General features: G+C 44.2%; 2 protein-coding genes across 5 annotated transcripts in view; both read right to left on the bottom strand.

The window, feature by feature from the left end:
* LOC149341101 (salivary anticoagulant protein P23-like) overlaps positions 1–7,516 on the bottom strand; it is an 11,700-nt gene extending 4,184 nt beyond the window's left edge. Inside the window, exons 1-2 of the mRNA XM_089541928.1 lie at positions 7,432–7,516; positions 867–928 (exon numbers count right to left, since the gene is read on the bottom strand). Coding sequence (XP_089398054.1) covers positions 867–909 — 43 coding nt within the window. The 5' untranslated portion in view covers positions 910–928; positions 7,432–7,516. The remainder of the gene's footprint in view (positions 1–866; positions 929–7,431) is intronic.
* A 4,546-nt stretch (positions 7,517–12,062) lies between these two features.
* LOC149341102 (salivary anticoagulant protein P23-like) lies at positions 12,063–21,005 on the bottom strand. 4 transcript variants are annotated; one of them, XM_089542973.1, is made up of 6 exons: positions 20,895–21,005; positions 17,518–17,576; positions 16,435–16,524; positions 15,739–15,866; positions 14,909–15,088; positions 12,063–12,448 (listed from the first exon to the last, which is right to left on the bottom strand). In XM_089542973.1, the coding sequence occupies exons 2-6, from the start codon at positions 17,558–17,560 to the stop codon at positions 12,140–12,142; spliced, it is 750 nt and encodes a 249-aa protein (XP_089399099.1). In that variant the 5' UTR covers positions 17,561–17,576; positions 20,895–21,005; the 3' UTR covers positions 12,063–12,139. The 4 variants fall into 4 exon arrangements, with proteins under 4 accessions (XP_089399099.1, XP_089399100.1, XP_089399101.1 ...); XM_089542974.1 differs by having other exon boundaries at positions 20,899–20,999; XM_089542975.1 differs by lacking the exon at positions 16,435–16,524.
* Positions 21,006–24,601: the final 3,596 nt, after the last annotated feature.

Here is a 24,601-nt window from a genome sequence, read left to right on the forward strand (position 1 = left end):
TTCAGAGAAGTCTTCACAGTGGCTCTTCACAGATTATCAGTGTGTTCATATTAGTAATATTTAAATAAGACCGCCGCTCCCCGACCGGAATGAATGTGATGATGCCGCGGGCTACGGAAAAGAGCGCGCCACACACGCTCCGCCGGATGACGCCCGTTAGTAGGAGTTACTGCATGTGCTCCTCAACTCCCCGGTTCCGGTTCCGAGTGCGAAAGGGGCTGATATTCTTTGCTTTGTAGTGCTAAAAGAACCGCAAGTTCGAAAATCTAAACGTTGATATGTACAGAGGGCAAAACGCATGTCTAGAACAAGCTCTGAGCGTGTTTCAGGCGTAACACGCGATAACTAGCGATCAGATTTGGTTAAAAATGGTCTGGGTATAAACATGTGCAGTTAAACTCATACAATTTCATCGTAAGTTTTTGCCTTCTTATTCGCAGCGGCTTTGGGAGCTCCGGAACACACAGTTTGGTTGTTCTAGGCATGTGTTTTGCCCTCTGTACATTATTACTGGCGTGCTAAAAACTTCCAATCACATGAGGCCACGTAATCGCAATGCTCAAGAAGTTAGCGATTAGATTAGGGTCCATCAGTTTGCTAGTTAATGCACCGAATAAAACCCTTTTTTTGTCGGAAACTTATTTTCATTACTACTAGACTTCGGTTAAGCACCTTGTATGAGCGTATGGACGCATGTTTCCCTGCCTTGTGAGCTTACTGCAGCATGTGCAATGAATTCAAGTATTCATAGCTCCACACTGCCCTATACCAACATGCACTCGAACCTTACTGCATCGCGTCGTTTGCACTTGGCTTCAGTGCATGCAGAGGTTGTCATACGAGGCAAAAAAGCAAGTCACACCCACCCAAGTAAGCGATGACGAAGAAGAGCAGAGCAACACGCTTCATAGCTGTTTGTAGTCACTTTCTGAGAAGAACAAGAATAAAAGACATTAAGATTTTTGAGCGTTTTTGCACCAGGCTCCACTGCCTAAAGAAAATGCAAATTTGTGTCCTTTTAAGGTCTCGAAGTAAATGAAAAATGAACTCTATGTAATCAACAACATATATTCTTTCGCAAACCGAGAAGTACCTTAATAACCATAATGAAAAAATATATTCTAATCCCTTTTCTTGCTAATTTGGTATACAATGAGTGACTTAGGTGGCCTACCAATTTGTAAGTGTAATCAAATATCTTTTAGCCGTAAGTTCGAAACAAAATTAATTAATTGCTTTCGAAATCTGTTTTATTGAAATACGCACGGGAAGGGTAGGGAAGTGTAGCAGGCAGGAGGAGGCAGGAAGTTAGATGGGCGGATGAGGTTAAGAAGTTTGCGGGGATAGGGTAGTCTCAGCTGGCACAGGACAGTGTTAATTGTAAAGATATGTGTGAGGCCTTTGTCCCGCAGTGAGCGTAGATAGGTTGATCATGATGATGATTATGATGATGATGATGATGCAATCTTCCAGCGGGGCAAGGGAAGGGCAGGAGAAAACGGGCATGGCGTGAACTACAAAAGCTACCAAAGCAGCTCACTAGCACCGAAAAGCAATGATTAATCTGCTTTAGAGAGTTTACACGATTAAGACAGCTCCGGCCGACGAGTGAATTAAGGTGACGAGTATTTCGTCGTGCTTCTGTTTCCTTTTCTCGCATTGTCTTATCTTCGTCTTAAGCGTAGATATGGAGAGAAAAAGGGGTAGGGAGGAATAGTTGGCTGAGCCGAAGTTTGGCTGGCAGGCCAAAGCATGTACGTTTCGTATTTTGAGACGTTTCTGTCAGTTTGACTTTATTTTCTTTCGGAGACCGCTTATGATACTAAGTAGAATGGTATGGCGCATACTTCAGGGGACCAACCGTATTTGGATCTTGTTATTCACTAGTCATTTATTTATTTCGTTACTATCAGGGCCGTTGAGGCGTTACAGATAGGAGTGGTAAGTATACAAATAAAATACAATGGTAGGCCTCCACAACGCGTGACGCTGACTCGTTGCCACTGTGAACAAGAAATAACGGCAACACCCACAAGTTGCTCAGGCGAAGAATTCTTCAGAATGAATAGGACGCAGTTACTTGACGTATCGAACGACTAATGCACCAAAGAATCGAGAGCGAAGTCTACTACTATAAAGTTTTTTATTGGTCTCCAACCTGAAAATTTTCTTCATGTGTAACAATGGGTTGCCCTCATATACGTGAGAAAAGCTATTTATCATTGCCAAGGAGACTTTCTTTAACATGGGGCAAAATTTCGAAGTCTAATTTGAAATTAAACTCCTCCTTCGGAGAAGTACATTACGAAATCGGAAATGTTCATAAGTGTTGTGATCTGCAACGTAATTTAAAGTAATTACGTTAATTTTTGAAGTAATTGTAGTGCGTTGTTAGTGGCTTTTGTAAGCAGTAACATGCGGTGTAATTTATGTGCATTTGCGCAATTTTATGGAAGTAATTACTAACGTAATTTTATTAGTTCCCATAAGTAACTTTGCCATGTATTCCTATGTTCACGTTCTGACCTGTCTGTGCTTGTGATATCTTTTTAAATGACGCGACTTCGAAAGAGGAAGATGTTTATGCTAAAAGAATAGCATAGAGGTCGCCCTGAACATTGATTCTTTTAAAGAGTCGGCTAATGTGCACTGGGGTAGAGAAAGAGAGAGAGAGAAAGAAAAAAGAAAAAAGGAAGGAATTAGTTCCCATAAGTAACTTTGCCATGTATTCCTATGTTGACGTTCTGACCTGTCTGTGCTTGTGATATCTTTTTAAATGACGCGACTTCGAAAGAGGAAGATGTTTATGCTAAAAGAATAGCATAGAGGTCGCCCTGAACATTGATTCTTTTAAAGAGTCGGCTAATGTGCACTGGGGTAGAGAAAGAGAGAGAGAGAAAGAAAAAAGAAAAAAGGAAGGAATTAGTTCCCATAAGTAACTTTGCCATGTATTCCTATGTTGACGTTCTGACCTGTCTGTGCTTGTGATATCTTTTTAAATGACGCGACTTCGAAAGAGGAAGATGTTTATGCTAAAAGAATAGCATAGAGGTCGCCCTGAACATTGATTCTTTTAAAGAGTCGGCTAATGTGCACTGGGGTAGAGAAAGAGAGAGAGAGAAAGAAAAAAGAAAAAAGGAAGGAATTAGTTCCCATAAGTAACTTTGCCATGTATTCCTATGTTGACGTTCTGACCTGTCTGTGCTTGTGATATCTTTTTAAATGACGCGACTTCGAAAGAGGAAGATGTTTATGCTAAAAGAATAGCATAGAGGTCGCCCTGAACATTGATTCTTTTAAAGAGTCGGCTAATGTGCACTGGGGTAGAGAAAGAGAGAGAGAGAAAGAAAAAAGAAAAAAGGAAGGAATTAGTTCCCATAAGTAACTTTGCCATGTATTCCTATGTTGACGTTCTGACCTGTCTGTGCTTGTGATATCTTTTTAAATGACGCGACTTCGAAAGAGGAAGATGTTTATGCTAAAAGAATAGCATAGAGGTCGCCCTGAACATTGATTCTTTTAAAGAGTCGGCTAATGTGCACTGGGGTAGAGAAAGAGAGAGAGAGAAAGAAAAAAGAACAAAGGAAGGAATTAGTTCCCATAAGTAACTTTGCCATGTATTCCTATGTTCACGTTCTGACCTGTCTGTGCTTGTGATATCTTTTTAAATGACGCGACTTCGAAAGAGGAAGATGTTTATGCTAAAAGAATAGCATAGAGGTCGCCCTGAACATTGATTCTTTTAAAGAGTCGGCTAATGTGCACTGGGGTAGAGAAAGAGAGAGAGAGAAAGAAAAAAGAAAAAAGGAAGGAATTAGTTCCCATAAGTAACTTTGCCATGTATTCCTATGTTGACGTTCTGACCTGTCTGTGCTTGTGATATCTTTTTAAATGACGCGACTTCGAAAGAGGAAGATGTTTATGCTAAAAGAATAGCATAGAGGTCGCCCTGAACATTGATTCTTTTAAAGAGTCGGCTAATGTGCACTGGGGTAGAGAAAGAGAGAGAGAGAAAGAAAAAAGAAAAAAGGAAGGAATTAGTTCCCATAAGTAACTTTGCCATGTATTCCTATGTTGACGTTCTGACCTGTCTGTGCTTGTGATATCTTTTTAAATGACGCGACTTCGAAAGAGGAAGATGTTTATGCTAAAAGAATAGCATAGAGGTCGCCCTGAACATTGATTCTTTTAAAGAGTCGGCTAATGTGCACTGGGGTAGAGAAAGAGAGAGAGAGAAAGAAAAAAGAAAAAAGGAAGGAATTAGTTCCCATAAGTAACTTTGCCATGTATTCCTATGTTGACGTTCTGACCTGTCTGTGCTTGTGATATCTTTTTAAATGACGCGACTTCGAAAGAGGAAGATGTTTATGCTAAAAGAATAGCATAGAGGTCGCCCTGAACATTGATTCTTTTAAAGAGTCGGCTAATGTGCACTGGGGTAGAGAAAGAGAGAGAGAGAAAGAAAAAAGAAAAAAGGAAGGAATTAGTTCCCATAAGTAACTTTGCCATGTATTCCTATGTTGACGTTCTGACCTGTCTGTGCTTGTGATATCTTTTTAAATGACGCGACTTCGAAAGAGGAAGATGTTTATGCTAAAAGAATAGCATAGAGGTCGCCCTGAACATTGATTCTTTAAAAGAGTCGGCTAATGTGCACTGGGGTAGAGAAAGAGAGAGAGAGAAAGAAAAAAGAACAAAGGAAGAAAGGAAATTCTACTGTCACCAACTTTGCACGGATGAGTGCTCCAAGATAAGCTGCACGGTTGAATAAGCTATTGCGAATATTATTGTTCTTCAGCTGAAAAGTTGCCGAAACTACGAAGCGAAGAGTTGACGACGGCACTATTTTTTCGAGGTGGGATATCTGAGCTGGCATAACCTCGACCCAGACGTTAATCGCTATCATGTTGAGCTTAGGCACTGGAAATGGCCCACATTTCTGAGAAGAAAAAGCGTGAGTCCGGAGGCTGGCGCCATACTTCCACTGTAATCATGACGCCGCTGGGGCCCTTCCTGAGACGGAGGTTTCCGCTTTCTGATAAACTTGCTTGCTGGCGCAGCTCCTTTTATCTTGTCTTTTTAAAGAGAAAGAAACAGAAGCTTTCAGAAAGAAACACGCCAGCTAGCCCATATCATGTGCGGTTAACGCGGTATGATGTCTGTCAATCTAAAATTCTCAAGGAGTTTACTAGCCGAATGTAAGAGCTGGCAAGCTTGGACACCCTAAAGTTGCACAATGTCGTATTACGATGTCCATACACTCTTTAAAACTCACTGTGCTTTTAATCGCTATGATAATCGGTGACTAACAAATTTGTGGCATATTTTACACTCGAGGACCACTCATCAATGAATGTGAAGTTCTGGTGAACCTTCCTTTCTGCACCCCCACATCACCGGTCACTCAACACGGAACAAGCACACCTCCTTCGCAAAGTTCGAACTAAATGCTCTCCTCACTCCACTAATGCCCTACAACTTTGGATGGCGTGACGCAGCTCACTGTCCCAACTGTTTAGAGATCATGGCAGACACAGAACACACTCCCTACTCATGCAACACTGCCATTAACTCTCCTTACTTCCTCACCCTCCTCTCCTACCTGGAGTCCTTGGCTTCACTGGGCTCGGCAGATGATCAAGCAAGGTAGAGCAAGCGTTCTTTATTGGGGCTTAGTGCTGGCCTCAAATAAAGTTGTCTCCTACGCCTTTCTGCAGTACATTGCTTCACACAGTACTACAATCGTTACACTCAAAATTTCACTTTTTTGTGTTGTTGCTCAAGCAAGCAAAGTTGTTGAGGCGGAACAATGGCCTAGTCGAACCAGTGAGCTGAATCCACAATTTTTAGCGAAGACGCAGGACAAATAAAGGCGCATTCGCACGGGAACGCTAGTCTGCAAATGACACTTATTTCGCAAAAACAAGCCATGTATGAATCAATAATGGCTGCGTTTGGGCGAGTTGGTTAGACATGTTAAACCTGGAAAGCGCATAAAAACAACGGACAACAGAAAGCGCTCGTGTGTCTGTCTCTTTCTGTTGTCCGTTGTTTTTATGCGCTTTCCAGGTTTAACAAGCCATGTATGCATAGATCGTGGTCCGCACAACGCCTTTACTGTTCTCCAGTGCTGTCTACGATGATCTGTGCACATATGTCTAGGTGTTGTCAAGTAAAAGAAAGTTGAGGACAAGCGTTGATCTCGTGTGTGTGTCCTTTGTGTTCCGATCCTTATTTTAAGTGAAATGTATAAAAGAAAGTTGAGTACAAGCGTTGACCTCATGTGTATGTGTCCTTTGTGTTCCGATGCTTACTTTAAGTTAAATGAATTATGGATTAATGAATTTTAATGCGTAGGAAGTTTCAACTCCATGATTGAAGAAATGCTTGGTTTGTTACCTAACATAGCTGGAAAGAGCTCTGTTGCTCTGTAAAGAAGCCTCGGCTGGACTAATTATTTTTTTCTAGCCAGCACTCTTACTTTCACAACGCTTACTGCCGTGTGCCCGCATCCTTCACTGAGACCATGAAAACCAGAGTTTTTTTTTGTAGTTTATGTCGATGATTTTATTTAGCTCAGAATAAAGTTTCTGAGCTCCCATTTGGACACGGACTCGGTCACTGGTAGGCGGTTTGCTTTCGTTCGTGCTGGCCGGTAAAACATATCGCGGTGGTGTTTTCTGGTGCCGCAGAAAGAGCGCCTTATCACCCATGTTGAAAAAACAATTTTCCCGTAAGAACGCAAGGAGCGAATTTTCTTAAAAATTTCATAATTTAAGACGAATAATTATATGTGGTTATATGGGGGTTCAACATTCCAAAGCGACTCAGGCTATGAGGGATTAACGAATAATTAAATGTAGTAATTGTATGCTTACATTAATATGAGACTTTTTTTTTTCGGTTGTGCTGCCCAGCAACACTGGAAAAAGAGCCTAACTGAAATTCATTCCTTCTTGATTGCTTTTTATTTCACCAAGGCTCACTTAGGAATCTTTTTTTTTTGTTCCCTCTGCTTGAGAAAGACATATCTTGACAGCCCTAAGCTCATTTGCAGTGCGCATGAGGAGGGTCATTTCAGCAAAATATTAAATAATTTTATTTCACATTTCAAAGTTAGGTGGCACTAAGTAACCAAATGTTGTGTTTTACTCGTTGTAGCATTTTAACCCGCTCTGCATTTAATGCCGAAAGGAAGCGGTATAAATCGACTCGTCATTTTTGTTTAAACACGAGAAATAAATATACTACGCAGTAAGCTTTTGGTATTTTCAGACATCTTTGACCTCAACCACTATGTCAGCAGGAATTTCACTTAGACACCATAGTTGCTCTTATGGTATGTCCAAACAATGAGATAACGTGCCTACAAGTTAACAGCATGTGAGTGCTTGAAATTAATGACGTTCGAAAACTAGTAAGAATACGTACCGTAGGCAAGAACTCGGCCGACTCTCGCTGTCTGCGCTGCCGATTATACTGACGGGTCGAGAGACAGATTTGGAGCTTCGTGACGTCCTCGCTTATGTCCCTCCTCCTCCTTTGCCACCACTTCTATCTCTTCCACGTTTTACCCGCTCCCTTAGGCTTCGGGTTTCCTGTCTGTCTTATCCGAAGGCCACTGCGCGTGTTTGGGACGTCGTGCTCTAAAAAAATTGCGGCATCTTTCCTATTCGTTTGTTTCATTCTTCGTCCGGCGTTTGGCATGCCGATACATTTCAGGGGAGCATACGAACTAGGACGTTGGAGCGGTTATAACTGCTCTAATTAAAGAAACAGCTGAAATAGTTAACGTTTCAAGTCGTTGGGAATCCTATTTCTTAACCGATTAGTCGATAGCTAAAACCAGGACATTACCAAACTCTGCGTATGTTTCTGTATAGTGTACACGTGGAGAAATGTTCACATCTGTAATAGGCATTGGTAAGTGAGGACATGCGTGGGCATAGTGGAGAACTCGGCAAACCATATCACGATCTAGCACACCACTGATGTCGCAAGTGCCTTCAGAACGTTAACTCGGACCGTCCTACCACCATTAAATATGAGAGCAGAGCTGCAGGACTGGTGTACATTTTAAGGTAGTCATTCAGAGTTGCGTGCTCCCAAAGGACGTATAGCTGCAGTAGTAGTTGGCATGGTGAGGTTGTCCGTGGGGACGATTCATGGGAAGCACTGGCTAATCTAGTTGCTCGAAAACACAGTACATGAAGTCATGAACTGATACGACCGAGTACTTGTGGACTAAAATCTCCTTCGTCAACGGCCTCTAGTGAACACGCAGTGTCGGGGTCTTTCAAACATAGCCCGTTGCAGGGTTCGCTGTTGGTAGCTAACATGGGTGAATGCGTGGTGTACACAACTTTACGCATGTTTTATAAAATTGGGATATAAGGCGGAAGAAAACATCCAAAAATAATTGCACGGAAGTTAAAAAATCGCGTCCCTCACACGATGCAAGACAAGTACAAAGTAAAACATGCCAGCATTTAATAAAGTACACAGAGCACATCTTTAATGCGATAACGTTAGGAGCTTCATCGGAGAAAAAAAAAAATGCGTCGTCGGGGCACACAACCTGTCGCTCACAGTGCGAACTGCTCTCCATAAACGGTCTGTAGTAGTACTTCCCTCCCTTGAACGTGGAATGAGGCAATGGCTCTGACGGATACAAACCAGGGGCTTCCCTCTAGAGACTGGGAATTCTTTTCAAGGCCGAAAAAGTCAACTTAACTTTTCGTGAGCTTCACGTCGCCCGGAGTTCCTGTGGGCAATGTGAACGCGTCGCATTAAACTTGATTTCTGCTGCGCATAAGCACGTATTTTGTCTTTCCCACTCTAAGTTCGAACATTTTACATGTGTATATTGCACCTTCGGCTTTTCGACACACAAGATTGCTTCTTGAATTACTATTGAATGTTTTGTTGTAAGCAGACAGTAAAGCGTGTGAAGTAAATAGCACGCCCGTAGGCGTCCAGGTGTCTATGTCCTGGTGACCCAGAGGATGCTGGTCGACATCTTGGTGTCGGTGCCTGTCATCAGCCTTGACATGACCTGTGGGCGACGTGCTTCAGTATGTCTTATACACGCGCGACTGGATGCATGTGTACCCTTCATGCGCCCTTATTATACCGCATGCAGTAAGGAAAACTGTTTACATAGTTCCAAATTACACCCCATCCCATAGCGATGCGCATTCAAATCTTACTATTTCGCTCCGCGAGCGCTTGATTTCAAATCGCGCAATGTTTGCGATAAACATGCCAAGGGCAAGTCACACTTATTCAAGTAAGCGGGTACGACGAAGAGCGCATAAATGCGGCAGATGATGACTTGTAGTCATCTCCTTAAATAGACTCAGACACAAAATTTCGAACGCAAACAAACGATATGATTTGTTTCAAGGGCGTAAGAAGCTGCCTTATGAGAAGCTAATACGATTTTTAATGTTTTCCGATGAGCCGCTCGAAATTTCTATCCACAACAATAGGTGAAGGTGCACTTGCAGCAATTATTGGGGTGTCACCGAACGCACCGAACACCATCAGTATTGCGGTTGTCCAGATTGGCCTTTCGACAGTGACGTCAAGGGGCACTTCAGCGCCGGCGCACTGATATAAACACTGCAGGTACGAAATCGTTTGTACTAAATTATTAGCATCTACGTACTAGTTTTGTCAGCTCATTTTAAACACTAAAAGGCCCGTAAGGCTCTTTAAAGGCAAGTAACGGGCACCCAGACGCTTTGTGTTTGTGCCCCTTTAAGAAGAAAGATGTGAAATACATTATAGAATAACAGGTTGAGTTATTAGTTTGTGTTTGCATCAGATTTTCTTTCCTCTACAGGTGTCTATATGAACGAAAAAGCAATTGTATGAATAAGACGTACCTGTGTAGATTCCGTTCCTCGACGTTTTGCCTATTTCGCACTGCTGAAATTTCTTCAGACTCCATGACCCCGAGAAAGAAAAAGTAGTTATTTATTTACATTGAAAAGCTGAGTTGATGGCCTGGGCAGTCATTCTCTAGCCTGTTCTCTAGCCGTTCACTAGAAGGAAAGGGAAGAGATTAATGATGGGTGACAATGTGGACACAAGAGAGCTGCGATATACAGCTTGTGACAAATGGGCATGAGTACAGCTGCGCATCAAGGAAAGCGTTGAATACGAATAAAAAAAAACACCCCAACTGCCTGTAGATAATTTCTAGCCTCTGAGCAAGGGCTCAGCATGCTGCTTAGTGTCGAAGTTGCTCAACAAAATGGGAAGACAAACTAGCGGTGGATATTGCCACCTTGTTACTTAACACGGATTAGTGGATGTGAAGTAAGCCGCACAGTTGAGTAAGCAATGGCGAAGTGCATTTTCCTTCTGACAGAAGAGCTGAACGATGCTACAAAACGATGGAGACTTGACGAAGCAATTGTAGCCTTGTGGAGGTATATCTGAGCTTAGACAAAAACAACATATCTGAGCTAACATGACCTCGACCCAAGAATTATTTGGTACCAGCCGGGGCTTAAGTTCTGGAAATGGCCCACATTTCTGACGGGAAAAAAAAGCGTGTGTCCAGAGGCTGGCATCATACTTGCTCAGTAAACATGCCGCTTGGACTCTTTTAGCTAAGGAGCATTTCGCTTTCTGATAAACTTGCTCGCTGGCAAAGCTCCTTCTGTCTTGTCTTTTAAAGAGGAGGAAAAGAACCGTGCCTTTGAAAAATAAATAAGCCATCTAGCCCGAATCACGCCCGTACAACATATGACGACTCTGAGATTTTATAAAGTTCTCAAGGAGCCCTCTGGCGAAATATAAGAACCACAAAACGTGGCGGCTTCGAAGTTGCACAAGGTTCAACTCCGACTTCCATACACTCTCTAAAACTATATATGTTGTTAATCGCTATGATAAACGCCGGCCTAAGTTGCGGCGTATACAGCTTGACTTGGCATTCAAGGACCTCACTTCCACAAAAGTCAACTGCTCGTAAGCCTTTTTTGTCTATAAATGGAGTCATGTCAAACCAAAATTGTAATTTTCGCAGTTTTACTTTTGGTAGATGGTCAAACAAAAACTCGTTTTTCCCAGAGAAGCATGGAATCAATTGACTTCATTAGACGTCCATATCGAAAATCTTTCATTCGGCGCCTTTTTCTTGACGTGGGCTCCTTAAGGCGAAAGCCGCAGAAAAGCCGACGTCGCCGTTGGTGTCGTTTGCTGTGAGCGAAAAATCCGCCATAAGGTCCCCAGAGAAGCAACCTAGGCGGCAAGAGGGCCACCCAGGGTCACGTGAGATTGTGACGTCATCACAACCTCTTTACCCGATTGTGAGCAAACTGCCCAGTTTGGCAGGTTGCATTTAAACTAATGTCTGGTCGCGATAGGTTGCTCGGGAAGAGCAACTTGTGTCGCGCTATGAGGACTCCCAGGCACCTGTGAATGTGAAGACGAGGATCACCAATTTCGAGTATAGGAGCATTAACCCATTAACTTAAGTGTTCCCTCTAATTTTTTTTTTTCAAGAAATTGGAGGGGTAAAATTTTGCGAAAAGGCACTTTTCACGGTTTTTCCTTCAATTTTAGGAATAGCAATTGGCTCACTTTTTCTGAACAGACGAACTTTTCAAGCTGCTGCAGGGAAGACGGCTCTGTAACTGAGATTTTCGAGTGTAATTGCGGGAATTTTCATTTACAGCTTTGAAAATCGCTCCTCCCTGACAGAAAGAAGCGTCAGGTAGTCAGAGAGAGTCTGGTACAAATATGACGCTATATCATGGAAATAGTGTCATGGGTCACGTCATTAAGCTTGTAGGAGGTGTCAAAGATATGGGACATTCGCTCTTCCTGAGTGCATTTCTATCTCTTGAATAAACGTTTACTACCGCACTTCACCTGTGTTCATACGCTCTTGTGCTCGCGCGTGAGTGTGCGAGCTATTTATGCCTAGTGACGCATTGTGTTCGCGTGTAGTGGTCTGTTTGTACGATGAACAACGAACGATTGTCTCGCTCAGACTCAAGTCCCATAGAGGAAAATTATGTATTCGCGTGCAAAGCACAACAATATTAGGCAGTATCAGCATATATTTATTCCCATGCTTTCATCGGACAAAGCTTTCTATTTCTTGTTCACCGCATTGGAATCAAAGCAGAGAAAAGTTCATTCGCGCGACCGCGTAATTCAGCAACGTCTGGTAATTGCCGTAGAGGTTCAGGTACAACTCTTCCCTCAGGTAATTCGCGATATAGGACTTGAAGTTGCTCATGCGAATCGCGTTCAAATCCAGATTGCTGCCAGGAGTGACCTCCAACTTGATGTGTTCCACGAAGAAAGTTCGCACGAAGCCCGGTCGGTTGGGAGCCGCGCTGACCTCGAACATCCCCGTAGTGTTGTAGACGACTGCTTGAACATCCACATCCTTGATTGTGCCGAGCAAGTTGTCTCCCTTGGTCTGAAAAAGAAATTCACAGGGACATCTAATTCTATTATGCTTTGGCAGTGCTATAGCATTATCAGCCGTTGCTGTCTTTACCGGCAGTGGCGTCACTTAGCTGGTGACGTCACTTAGGTCTGGTGACGTCACTTAGCTGGTGACGTCACTTAGGTCTGGTGACGTCACTTAGCTCCTGCCAATGGGAATACACTGGTCTGGTGGGGTGTAGCTTCCATCCAGCCAATAAGACGATTCCGGTTTCGTGATGCCACTTCCCTTCAGGCAATGCGCGAATTTTATCGCTGTGGACACATTTTGGCCTATATGGAGCTCCTAATGCTGAAGCATTAAAAAAATCACTTGCACATCCTTTCAAAGCAAGTCTTCATTGCAACTGTTCTCGTTTCACTGCACAAACCCTAGCCGTCTCTGCCGCGCCACCTATTGACAAAAACCATGAAGCCGAAAGCTGAAAATTCTTGCAAGTTGGTTCATCAGCAGCGGAGAGGGTAACAACTGCGGCACCAAAAGGTAAAGCAGCAGAAAATTTTCTGTAGTGTGCAGACGTGCTTAACTTTCTTCATTTGCATTTACTCTTAAAGGGGCCCAGAAACACAATCTTAGTTAACTGTTTTGCCTGTTGATTGCATACAGTGAGTTATAATGGTGCTATTAGCGTCGGTAACACCGCGTATATTCCGTTTTTTAATATTTTAATGTCCCCCCAAAAACAACTTCATGGCTCTGATGGTGTCGGGTTTTTAGCAGCGGATATGACATCACCTGGCGCGAGCTTGATGACCGGACAAACAGTAAATATACTGCAAATTGTGTGAATAAATAGAGAAACATTTTGTCACCTGTCTGCGTTTTATATTATATCAACAAAGACAATTTGTTTGTCTTAGATAGAAGCCCTGCAAGGCAAGTAAAATAAAAATACACCACCAGGGGCGCTCTGGCATGGAAACAACGCTGCCAGTCTCACAGAGAGCAGGCAACCATGGAGTACAAACTTCCGCGACGTGCTCTGGCTGGCTGTTTTGATTGGTTGCGCCAGGTGCCGTCATTGGGAGAGCGAAATAGGAGTGGGAAGCCCCGCGAAAATCGAGTTGAGGGCAGCGTTTTGTTTGCTTGTATTTTGAAATTTCTTCACTGAATAACTCCCGTTCCTGTGCATCGATTCCTGTAATTCTTTTTAAGTCAGCATCTGTGTGACATAAAGAACCCACCTGAAGTATAGCCGGTATTCCCCCAGGCAGTGTTTCGCAGCCCCTTTAATTGCAGCTCTTTGAAAGTTCTGGTCATGTTTGTGAAAAGTATATAAAATTCAAGCCCAGTGAATACCATTTCGTTTATTATGATCGACAAGTCCGAGCAAAACAAGCCACTAAATACCAAAAGCCATCGTCATCGGCTACATCGTTCCCAAGGCGGAAAGAAAGGCTCTCACAGAACCCTCAGCATCCTCATGCCCTGCCCCATTTTATCAATTAACAATGTGCGCGCGTGTGCGCGTGTGTATGCGCGCGCGCGCGTGTGTGTGTGCGCGCGCGCGTGTGTGTGTGCGCGCGCGCGTGTGTGTGTGCGTGTGTGTGTGTGCGCGCGCGCGTGTGTGTGTGTACGTGTGTGTGTGCGCGCGTGTGTGTGTGAGTGTGTGCGTGTGTGTGCGCGCGCGAGTGTGTGCGCGTGTGTGTGCGCGTGTGTGCGTGTGTGTGTGCGCGCGCGCGCGTGTGTGTGTGTGCGTGTGTGTGTGCGTGTGTGTGTGCGCGCGTGTGTGTGTGAGTGTGTGCGTGTGTGTGCGCGCGCGAGTGTGTGCGCGTGTGTGTGCGCGTGTGTGCGTGTGTGCGTGTGCGCGCCTGTGTTCTTGCGTGTGTGGGAGGGAGGGAGGGAGGGAGGGAGGGGGGGAGGGAGGGAGGGAGGGAGGGAGACTAGTGCAAACAGGTGCATACACTTGTTGTACTAGGTGCCACATAAGCCATCAAAAATAACAATTGTTGTCGCGCAGCCAACTGGCGTCTTCTTTGAAGAGAAGGGCATCTGACTTAACCATAATACAGCCGCAAGACCATTGGGACTAGAAACCAGTGGGAACCAGTGAGTATTTACCAGACAACACTGGAGCAAGCCGGAACCACGAAAATACAAAAAAGGTTTTCAATTTTTTTTTCGCGCTATAGTTTCGCAGAATCACGTCCTTATTATGCTCGTTAAAGAATTCAACTTCATCGGCATTAACTCGAGAGTTCCCATTACGCCGTGCCTACTGTGTCGATTCGTCTCTCAGAAATAAAAGGTCCCAAAGCGCATTTTTCCTCCCCAAAAACATAATAGAAAAAATTCCCGCTCCACAAGTTCCTCGCTCTTCGATAAAGCGCGTTCCCTCAGTCGTTCTTTATTCTCGTTGTAGGTAAACGAGGTAAACGATGCACTCCTAAAGAACTCAAGTGCAAGGATAGTACATCTCCTCATGCATACCACTGCAACTAGGTCCGCAGTGATGCCGTCGAAACTGAGCTCGCAGGTGACGCTGGTGTTGCCGGCCACCACCTTCGGGTCGCAGTTGCCGACGCGGTGTATGGCCGTGTCGAAGTTCCTGATGCCGCCTCGCGTCACGTTCACCTTCAGGTCTCGGTTCGTGATGGCTGTCTTGTAGACCTGCATCACACGTCGCCACATATACTATTGTAGTCGCGAATTCGCCCCAGCACGGAAACATTTTTTTTTTTCGCAGGCATATGTAAAACAAAGGATACAATGTGGGTTTAAGACTTTCAGCCCAGTCAAACCGTCATGCAGTTTGCTCTCTATTTCTTAGTAATGCACTCTCTCTGAACAGGCGGGGAAGTGCACGAAATACTATAATTTCTACTGGCAGTCAAGTATTTTACTTTTTAGCGACATGATCACGTTGCTGTACGCACTAAATTGCGACAACATCGTGTGTGTTGCACGTAATTTTAGCGAGTAGGTACAGTACATCTATGGCTAAACTGGACGTCTTAGAGGACAGCTATGGCTATTTGACAGTGGGTGTGACATTAAACACTTACATATGAATGCATCGCTACAGATGTTCACAAAGCTTACCTTTTGAGTATTTTTTACTGCGACAGTAGTACCAATGGCTCTTGAAGAAAAGCCTTGTGTGAAGCATTGGAGAGTGAAGCCTCCACCATCCGGAAGCACCCCCCCCCCCCTTCCCTTAGCAGGTGGGCTACCCACCTACTCACCGCTCTCTTCGATCCACCTCCCCAGCCCATCGCCGCCCACCTTCGCACGCCAGTATTAGGGCTAGCACCACTTGCCTTGAAGCTGAACGGTGGCAGCGGTACCGCCGGGTACAAACCGGGCGTTTCCCTGATGAGGTTGGGCATCCTTTGCAGAAGGACGACGTCAATGAAGTCGTTCGCGTCTTTCACTCTGTTCGAGCCTCCTGCGGCAATATAAGCGTGCAGTGCGAACAGCAGTAAGTTTGCATTCACCAGTGAAGATGGTTATGTTCCCTTAGCTTTCCCAAATTCATTGATTTTGCACATAGTGACCTTATCCCAGCAACTTTTTCTCTTCATTAAGCACTTGTGAATGAGACGTCAGAGCTCATGTTTCTGTCACCAGGTGCCATAAGTAACTTGAATGAAATCTCTGAGACAAATGGAAATGTTTTTTCTCTATAAGCGAAAGTTCATTTCAGTAATAGAACCGCGAAAAAACGTAAATCAAAGTGCGCTGTGCTTCAGCATGCAGTCATCCTGTCAAGAAAGCTCTCTAACACATACCCACCCACGAATTTCCTTCCTTGACTGAACCACAATCAACCTCAGATGCGCAAATAGAAATAAAGTCGACACCTTCTTTTGTAGTTCTTCATAAAACACGCATTACCCTCTCAGTTATTCTGTAGTCGTTATACTAAACAACTGTTCAGGGTGGTAGTGGAACCATGTCGCGTATTTCTGGGCATTCTCACGCCCGCAATGACTCATGGTAAGTAAATTGCATGCCTTTAGGCGGCTCCATGTCACTCTCTAGGAGACCCAAAAATTCTTGCACAGCATCTCGGTACGTCTGCCTGTCGTCAGCCGCCACGTGACCTGCGAGCCACGTGTCCTATCAGTAATGCGTTTCTGAGGGCCGCTTAATGTGGACGAAGTTCCCAACAAGGAGAAAATATATCTGCAGATGGAAGCTGCCCCTCTTTCTCTAAGCATCATAATCGATGTCATTTATAGGATAATGCGTTCTCAAGTGCTTTTTTGAAAACTGTATATGAGCTTTAAGAGCCAGCTATAATGTTTTCGTTTTCTCAGCTCAAACTTTGTCACATTTGCAAGCCGTTTGTACCGTCGTTCTCTTGTTTATCTATATATTTAATTTTAAATTCAATAAATTGTGACAATTCTGTTGCATTATCAATACCCTTGTCCTAAAGCATTATGCGCGCTTCTGGTGAAATAGCAAATTCGGAGCTTTGTATTTTTTGTGTCATACGCATGTGACACAGGTCCAACCTCAGGAAACACCAATCCCATGTGTGTAAAACATCACATTGTTGCCTAAGAAACAAGAGAATGTGAAGATATGAGGACCATAAGTTTTTTTGCCATTCAAACTGCAATGCCATTGCATGAGGAGAGTCTCATTAGGCGCCGTTTCTGAGCTGTGTAACTAAAGCCCATTGCAGCTGCAGTACTTCTTCACTGCCCCAAACCCCAAGATGCCTGGCGCCGAGCCAAGCTAAGCCAAACCAAGAGACACGTATAGAGAGATAGAACGAAGAAAAAATATATAAAAGCAAGAGAAGGAAAAAGAAGAGTAACGAAGACGACAGAAAGAAGAGGCGAAGAAGGGGGACTAAATGAATAGACGCAAATTAATGACCGCGGCTCTGGCCGACGTTTTAACTAAGCCGCAGCCTGGTTTAGCCAGTTTTTAATTCTTTCTTTTTTTGGCATTATGAAATGTCTGACCCGTTTGCGTGCTTCCATTGAAACGGATCCCTGTGAATAGCACACTTCACATTTAACTGCTTAATAATAGCGCACATTAAAAGTGAGCATCCGCGAGAAAAAGCAAGTGGCACTCACCGACGTACGCGACAACGCAGAGTAGTAAGGCGAACTGTTTCATGGTTTCTTATTGGCACCTGCATGAGAAAAGAAAAAAAGAAACCATTGCGTTTGTCTTTCTAGCGAACTCTTAAACAGCAGGTCATATTCCTGCTTTTTTTCAGGGTCCGGATTTCTTTTTCTTTGGCCTGGAAAGGAAAGCTGCCCAAAAAAAATAACGCTATTTACAGTTTTTGCTCCAGTTCGTTACGACAAAATGTAGTTTTCCTCTCTCAGAAACAAGACAACATTAAGGATTTTTTAATGTTGTCACGCATATCTTGCCACGCATATCTTGCAAAGTGGTCATCTTAACCCAGAGGGCGCAGTAAAATAGACGTCAGTGAGTACTCTGGCGCACCGTAATGCATTCGGAAGGCACGATTTTGCTGCACGATTGCCCAGTAAACGTCCAGCTCTGGGCGTCGCATAGTACTCTCTCCGTTCTCTCCCGTTAGCTTGCCGACGTGACATTATGCGCACTTTCTCCTTTCGCTATCCTCCTCGCAGAAGTAGCCACTCCGACACGCCACCTGTCGATATTGTCGGGATATAAAATACTCTAGCGACCTGCGGCGCAACGCCATCTATCAGATGCGCCACCAAGGTTTCTACGATATAGCGAAATTCATCCCTTGTTATAAGCGGAGTCTGCGCTCCTCTCTGCCTTACTAGGGCCCCTAGAAATACTTGCAAGTATTTCTAAGGGCCCTAGTCTTACTCCGTGATCCAGGATTTGTTCGCTATCTGATCTGGATTCGCAGATTTGGAAAATGCGCAATATTTCTCGGAAGCAAAAACATGTGCCAAAATATCACTGGAACACAACGCCCGCACTTCTCTCTTACAATCGTGGTTTCCACTTTCTGATAAGTTTCCTTTTGGCCTGATATTACCTTGGGGCAAAGAAAGCGTTGTTTGCGTGGAAAAAAATTGGACAGCTAGCGCGAATGAATGTCACGTGAGCATGCCAAGTGGGCATTTACGCAATGTGGGTGAAGGATGGGAAAATGAAGGCCCGCGCTGTCATTTTCTGAGTTATGTACAGCCTTCCTATAAAGTTTATAGCCCGAAGGGTTGGATTCTGAGCCGTGTATTAGCGCTCTTCTAGAATATATGAAAGTCCTAAACTTCGGAGACGTGGGGACGAGAGTTGCTCTCACCTTCAAGAGAGTTTGAACGCTGGCGATGGATAACGAGTCAAGCAGCATGGCCCAGAAGCAAATCCTTTTGGTCTCTTTACTTTTAATGAAGGGTGTACCTCGCCAATAAATATACTGTAACTGACGCTCACTTTCTCTTGACATGTGACGTCTTTGCTTATGGGCACCATTGTGCTCGAAATAGTGATGCAAAACTATCGGAAAATTGGCTATCGATAGTATCGATAATTTTTTTGAAACTATCGATAGTGTTTTTACACTATCGATAGTTCTACTATCGATAGACTATCGATAGTATTATCGATAGTACTATCGATAGTCTTCTTTACCATCGATAGTTCGATAGTAACTCAACTATCGATAGTATCGATAGTGCTATCGATAGTTTTGCATGACTATCTCAAACTCTTAGTAACTCGTCGCCTTCACTCAGTTACGCAAGCGTACGTCCCTACGCAATCAAACAATATCACACGCTCGGCATGTCTATACACTCTAAACAGAATGGAGTAAAAAGAAAGATGTCCTCTAGCGCACTCCGTTGTATAAGAGGGGGTGCGTTAGTGAAGAGATTATTGCTCCCTTTTTACTCCTATATAGGCGCACTCGTGTTTAGAGTGATAGCACAGCAGAGTTCAGCCTAATGGAGCAAAAAATTCTCCCGTGAGTTACCTAACATCGCCGAAAACATTAACCTTCGTAGACAAAAATCTTCACCTGGGTAAATGTCGCTCACAGGCGCCAACCTGCCCTCGCGCGCCGGGCTCGCGAGGCGGCGGGAGCTTGCGGTATCCGGGGCTAAGGACGCGGATCAACAAGATGCCGGCATTCACTATTTGCGAAGGCTGATCCTCTATAGTTGCTTAATAAAGATTTGCCCTTTCTCTCTCTCCCCGAAAAAAAAAAACGTTGCGATTAAGCGGCTGTATGGTTCAAGACATTATCCATCAAGACAAGACCAGGGACGTCGATTTGGAACGCTCTACTCTTTTTAAACTTTTTGAGTTCACATTCGGTGATTAATTCCGGCCTAGCCACTAGAGGCACGTTCAGGTTAGCTCGTAACGCTCATCATGGCAGCGATGTTTCGGGAACGGCGTAAACGGCGCATTTCATCATGTGCTTCAGAGCACTGCTAACCGGCAGTAATATCGAAAACCGATTCACAAGTAGCCCTCATCATGGCCGAAAAACTCGCCTTTTTTTTGGCCCAATTCAATGGGCTCAGACTCAAAAGTTTTCTTGATTCTAATTTCTCCATTTATTAGGCAGTGTCTTTCATCATGAATATTTAACGCCAGCAGACCGCTGCACCCTCGTGTGGACCCAACTGGCCTTTGAACACCTACAGCTCGATAACAGTGCAACCTCAGCGCGCCTCTGTCGGAATCGCCCGAAAACTTCACTTCACTTCACTTTATTACCTTAAAGGACCCCAGGATTGGGGGTATTACATAAGGGGTGGGTTACATTGAAAAATCAGATTGAATAAACGAAGAGAAAACGTAAGGTACAAATATTATTCTCTGTTAAAGGTAGCTGCTAAACAGTTCGCAAATGTTGATGGGCTGGTGATTGCGGCGATGTCGTGTGGAAGGCTGTTCCAGTCCTTGGCTGAGCGTGGAAAGAATGACGATGCAAATGTAGTTGTACGCGTACATGGCCGGGCTACTTGAAGGGGATGACCAATGCGGAGGGAAATGCGTGCCGGCGGATTGGTGTAGGACGGACGACGAAGTGAGCTGAAATAAACTGACCCCTTTCGACGAATCACACGTAACAATAGCTGCTTCCCTATTCTGGAATTCGTGCTTGTGCACTAGGGCATTCGGCATTCGTGCTGAAAGGTGTTAAGTTATGACTGCTTGAGAGAAAATAAGTTCGTAGCTACAGCTTAAAACTGACACTACAAACTGTTTTACTACCGTAGTGAACGAATATCTCTTTGGATGACTGACGCCTAAAGATAGGTTAATGAACTGATGTTCTTTCATATCTTATCTCCGACTTGCGACCAGGAGTCGAACACTTTACCTCTCTTTTAGGCACTAAAGGACCTTGCCCTTTACCCACCGCGGCGGATGTTCACCCTGTGCAAAAGTAATCTGAACTACCCGTGCTTATGAGTCGGTCAGAAGCCCACAGGATGTGAACGCAATGAATATGGTAAGGCTCGAAGGCAAGCGGACTTACGTACTGCAGACGATGACTTTGTAGACTCTATTGAGTTTTTCGCTGATATGCGCCGACGAGCTGAGACAGATCTGCGCACTCGTGACGTTTAACCCCCGCTTTTGCCCTCCGCCTCTGCCGTCAGCATTTTTATCTCGGCCGGGCGCCCTCCGCTCGTAGAGGCCTCGGGTTTCCTCTCGTTTCCGCTCAACATCTGGGAGATAGTCGACAGGCTATGGCGTTCGTTTCGTGTGCAACACTTTCAAGAATCCTCGGCCTCTGTGTGTCAGTGGTATAGTCTTAATCCATTGTTCTGTGTTCAGCATAAATGAGAGAACGCTGCTTACTGCGCGTTCTTTTACACAGCTTACCCAGCAAAAAACGTACAGAAGGCAGTGTCAGAACATTTTAATCAACGCAGCCAGAACTTCGATAAACATAAACTGGTCATCCTTCAGAATCAGGCTTCAAATTTCGAAGAGACAGAAAATACAGAGAGGCATTTCTAATACACAAATCTAAAACTTCACAACCAACAGGGATTAACATACCCAGAGGAAACATAGAATCTCTCAGGTACATTCAGGTACTTGTGTAATTCTTTAAAAAGGTCTTGCACGTGGTCAGCGGGTTTCTCAGTTATTCATAACACCGCTTTGTCATTTCTTTCACCCTACTCCTCCGCCCCAACCCTTCCTTTTCCCCTAAATCACCTTTTCCTTCTCATTTCCTTTTTTTCTTTGTTTAATTATAGTTCTAATATTACCTTATGCCCTGCACCCCCTGCTATTATTTCTCAGGAACCCTTGTACAGCACACTATCACCCTCCCCCGCACCCTTCCTTTCAAGCTTTCTCCAAACTCGCCCCTATTTTCTCTTCTTCCTTTAAATGTTTTTTTTTTTTGTCCCTCGCTATTTCGTTCTGCCATGTTGCTTTACTCCCATATCCTAGTTTTTCAGGTCAACGCACTCAGTCATACCAAGCCGTCAGTCACAGCTGGACACATAGGCTTTCAAGCCTACGCTCGCTCTCTCTCTACGCACTACACTCCCGGATTCATCTCTGCTATTTTCCTGAAGGAGTAAGCAAGCGCTACATTTTAAGACGATGACACAAAAACAACCTGAGAGGACGGCCGCTGACTCCATCTATTTTTATTGAAGCAGACACATGTTGCATTCATACGGAATTAAGGTACCGAGCGCATGCGCATTCATGATTGTAGAAAGAAAAAAAAAGAAAACTAGTAGATAAAATGAGAGCGGACTGCATTTTATCCCCTAGTTAATATTTGAAATTCACTGACTCCGATGGGGTGCTGACGCACGTGTCACATCTTTCCTTGATAAAAAACGCTGCTGACAATTCACGAGCTAATCTATCCCTACTTCTACTTACAATTTTGATTCCCTCAAGTCGTAGCTCACAGTTATGATCGTTTCCATCTTTACACGAGCGGCAATTGGCGGGTAGATTATGCAACCAGTCTGAAACGTTATGTAGTCGGATGCATCTTGGCCTATTTGCCTGGTGCGTAAAAGACCATGGGTGCGCCGCACATGTCGCTAAACCTTTTCAGACTGTGGGACACCCTATGGATGTACGGGATCATAATTGGTTAGGCGCTGCTACGTTCTTGTCTTCATGTTTTCTTTGCTCTCTTTGATATTGCGCAATAATGTCACGGTCACAGCTGCCAATGCGTGGTCAGCGATCTGTGTTTTGTACAGCCTAGCTACCTCACCCCGAAAGCTCTCCTGCGCCATGAATTCGCTTCTAATGTCTTGAATCCATCAAGCAATGTGAAATCGATCAAATAGAATCTGTACAACGTAAAGCTGCAAGATTTATTTTCCGCCGCTACGACTTTCATTTTTCACCCTCATCTGCGATGTTTTCCCTAAACTTAAGCCCGCTCGCATCCCGCCGAAAAACTTAGTCCTTAAAACTTCTTCACTCCATAGTCCATTCTGCTAATTGCCTTTCAGAGGGTAAGCATATCTCGTTTTCAAAACCATCTGCAACCAGGAGCCATCACGATCTTAATATCCAACCTTTGTTTGCCCGCACTAACATTTCAAATACAGTTTTTTTTTCCGCGCACTGTGGAGAGTTGGAATTCTTTGGATGGTAACATTCGTGCATTATCAATCTCTGATTTGGCGTCGGCAATTGAGTCGTAACATTGTATGTTGTTGTTCTCAGCATTTATTTTATTTACTTATTTATCAATACTGCAATCCCCTCTGGGGATTTTAGCAGGGTGGGATACAATGAATACATAATAAAAACAATAACACAGACAAAGCATATAATACAAATTAGATCCATGGAGCGTATAAACAGTTAAAGACAACACGTTTCTAAACAATACCTAAAACAAATGCCGATAGTGATGATTTTGAAATTTGATCATTGGTTAGAAGATTCCATTCAGTTACTGTTCGGGGAAAGAAGGAATACTTAAAACAGTTATTATGGGTGCTAAATGCGGTTATTGTGCGACTGTGTCTCTGTGCTTATATTTGTAATGCGTGTAATGTACCCTTGTATGCGTGGAATTGTTCCACATTTTATGTACCCACTCCTGCTATAGCCCCTAGAATGGGGCTGCAGTATTTTCAAATAAAAATAAATAAATAAAAAAAATAAAAATAAGTGTGAGGGCTTGGCTTGAGGGGAGCGGCTTCCTGAGAAAGGGTCGCAACAGCGCTCTTGGAAGTTTTTGAGTGGGCCGAATCAAAGGGCAAAAAATCTTTCTTGGCTCTATGCCCGTAACACCAGCAAACACATCCTTCTTCGAGTTTAATGCTGAGGTCTAAAAATTGAAGACTGTTTCGTTCAAGCAGCTCGTACCTGAGAGAGAGCCCTTTGCCATGTTGCCCGAACAGTTGTAAAATTACCCTCATGACTTCCTCATAATGACATATATATGAAGGCGCTAGACACCGCAGCGGACACGGGACATAGAAGGAAGACGACACAGGGCGGTTCTATGTCCCGTGTCCGCTGCGGTGTCTAGCGCCTTCATGTCTCACCAACTGGCCTACACAGCTACCCTTGAAAAATTTAGCGCGACACACAAGGACAGAAAGAAGTAGACGACACGAGCGCTGACTAACAACTGGAAGTTTATTCGAAAACACGTAGAATTATAAAGGAAGAAAGTACGATAAAATCGTTGGTCAAAAACCAAAAGAAGAAAACTAAACACAACAGTCACCGCCAGCTCCTGCTATCAAGACGCAAAGCACTTGTCCAGATAAGCTACCTCTTTTTCCCGTATAGTAACGGACGGTTTGGCCACGCACGTGTTATGAGCCTTGGCGATACTATATGCCTCGTAAATTTCCCTACACAACACGTTGTCATTCTTGTAAACAATCGTAGTGTTGTCAAGGTTCGGCGAGCACTTGCTGGTCCCGAGATCCTTGCACTCACGGCAGTGCAAAACAAGGTTCGAAGACACCGGTTTCCTGCAGTCCAGTGAATTCTTGTGCTCCTGCAGCCGCACATTGATGCACCTGCCCGTTTGGCCGTAATACACCTTCCCGCAGGCCAATGGCACCTTGTACACAACCCCCTTTTCGCAGGCGGTGAAATCGCTGGCATGACTGGCAGTACACTCCCGCGGGTATTTTCGAGGCAGTGTCTTGTCTAGCCTGTTCCGAACTGCCGCGCAGTTCGGGCCTGCGGGAAGGTGTATTACGGCCAAACGGGCAGGTG

This window comes from Amblyomma mixtum, chromosome 5 (genome assembly GCF_055824585.1).
Source record: "Amblyomma mixtum isolate Tamu chromosome 5, ASM5582458v1, whole genome shotgun sequence".
Taxonomy (NCBI): domain Eukaryota; kingdom Metazoa; phylum Arthropoda; class Arachnida; order Ixodida; family Ixodidae; genus Amblyomma; species Amblyomma mixtum.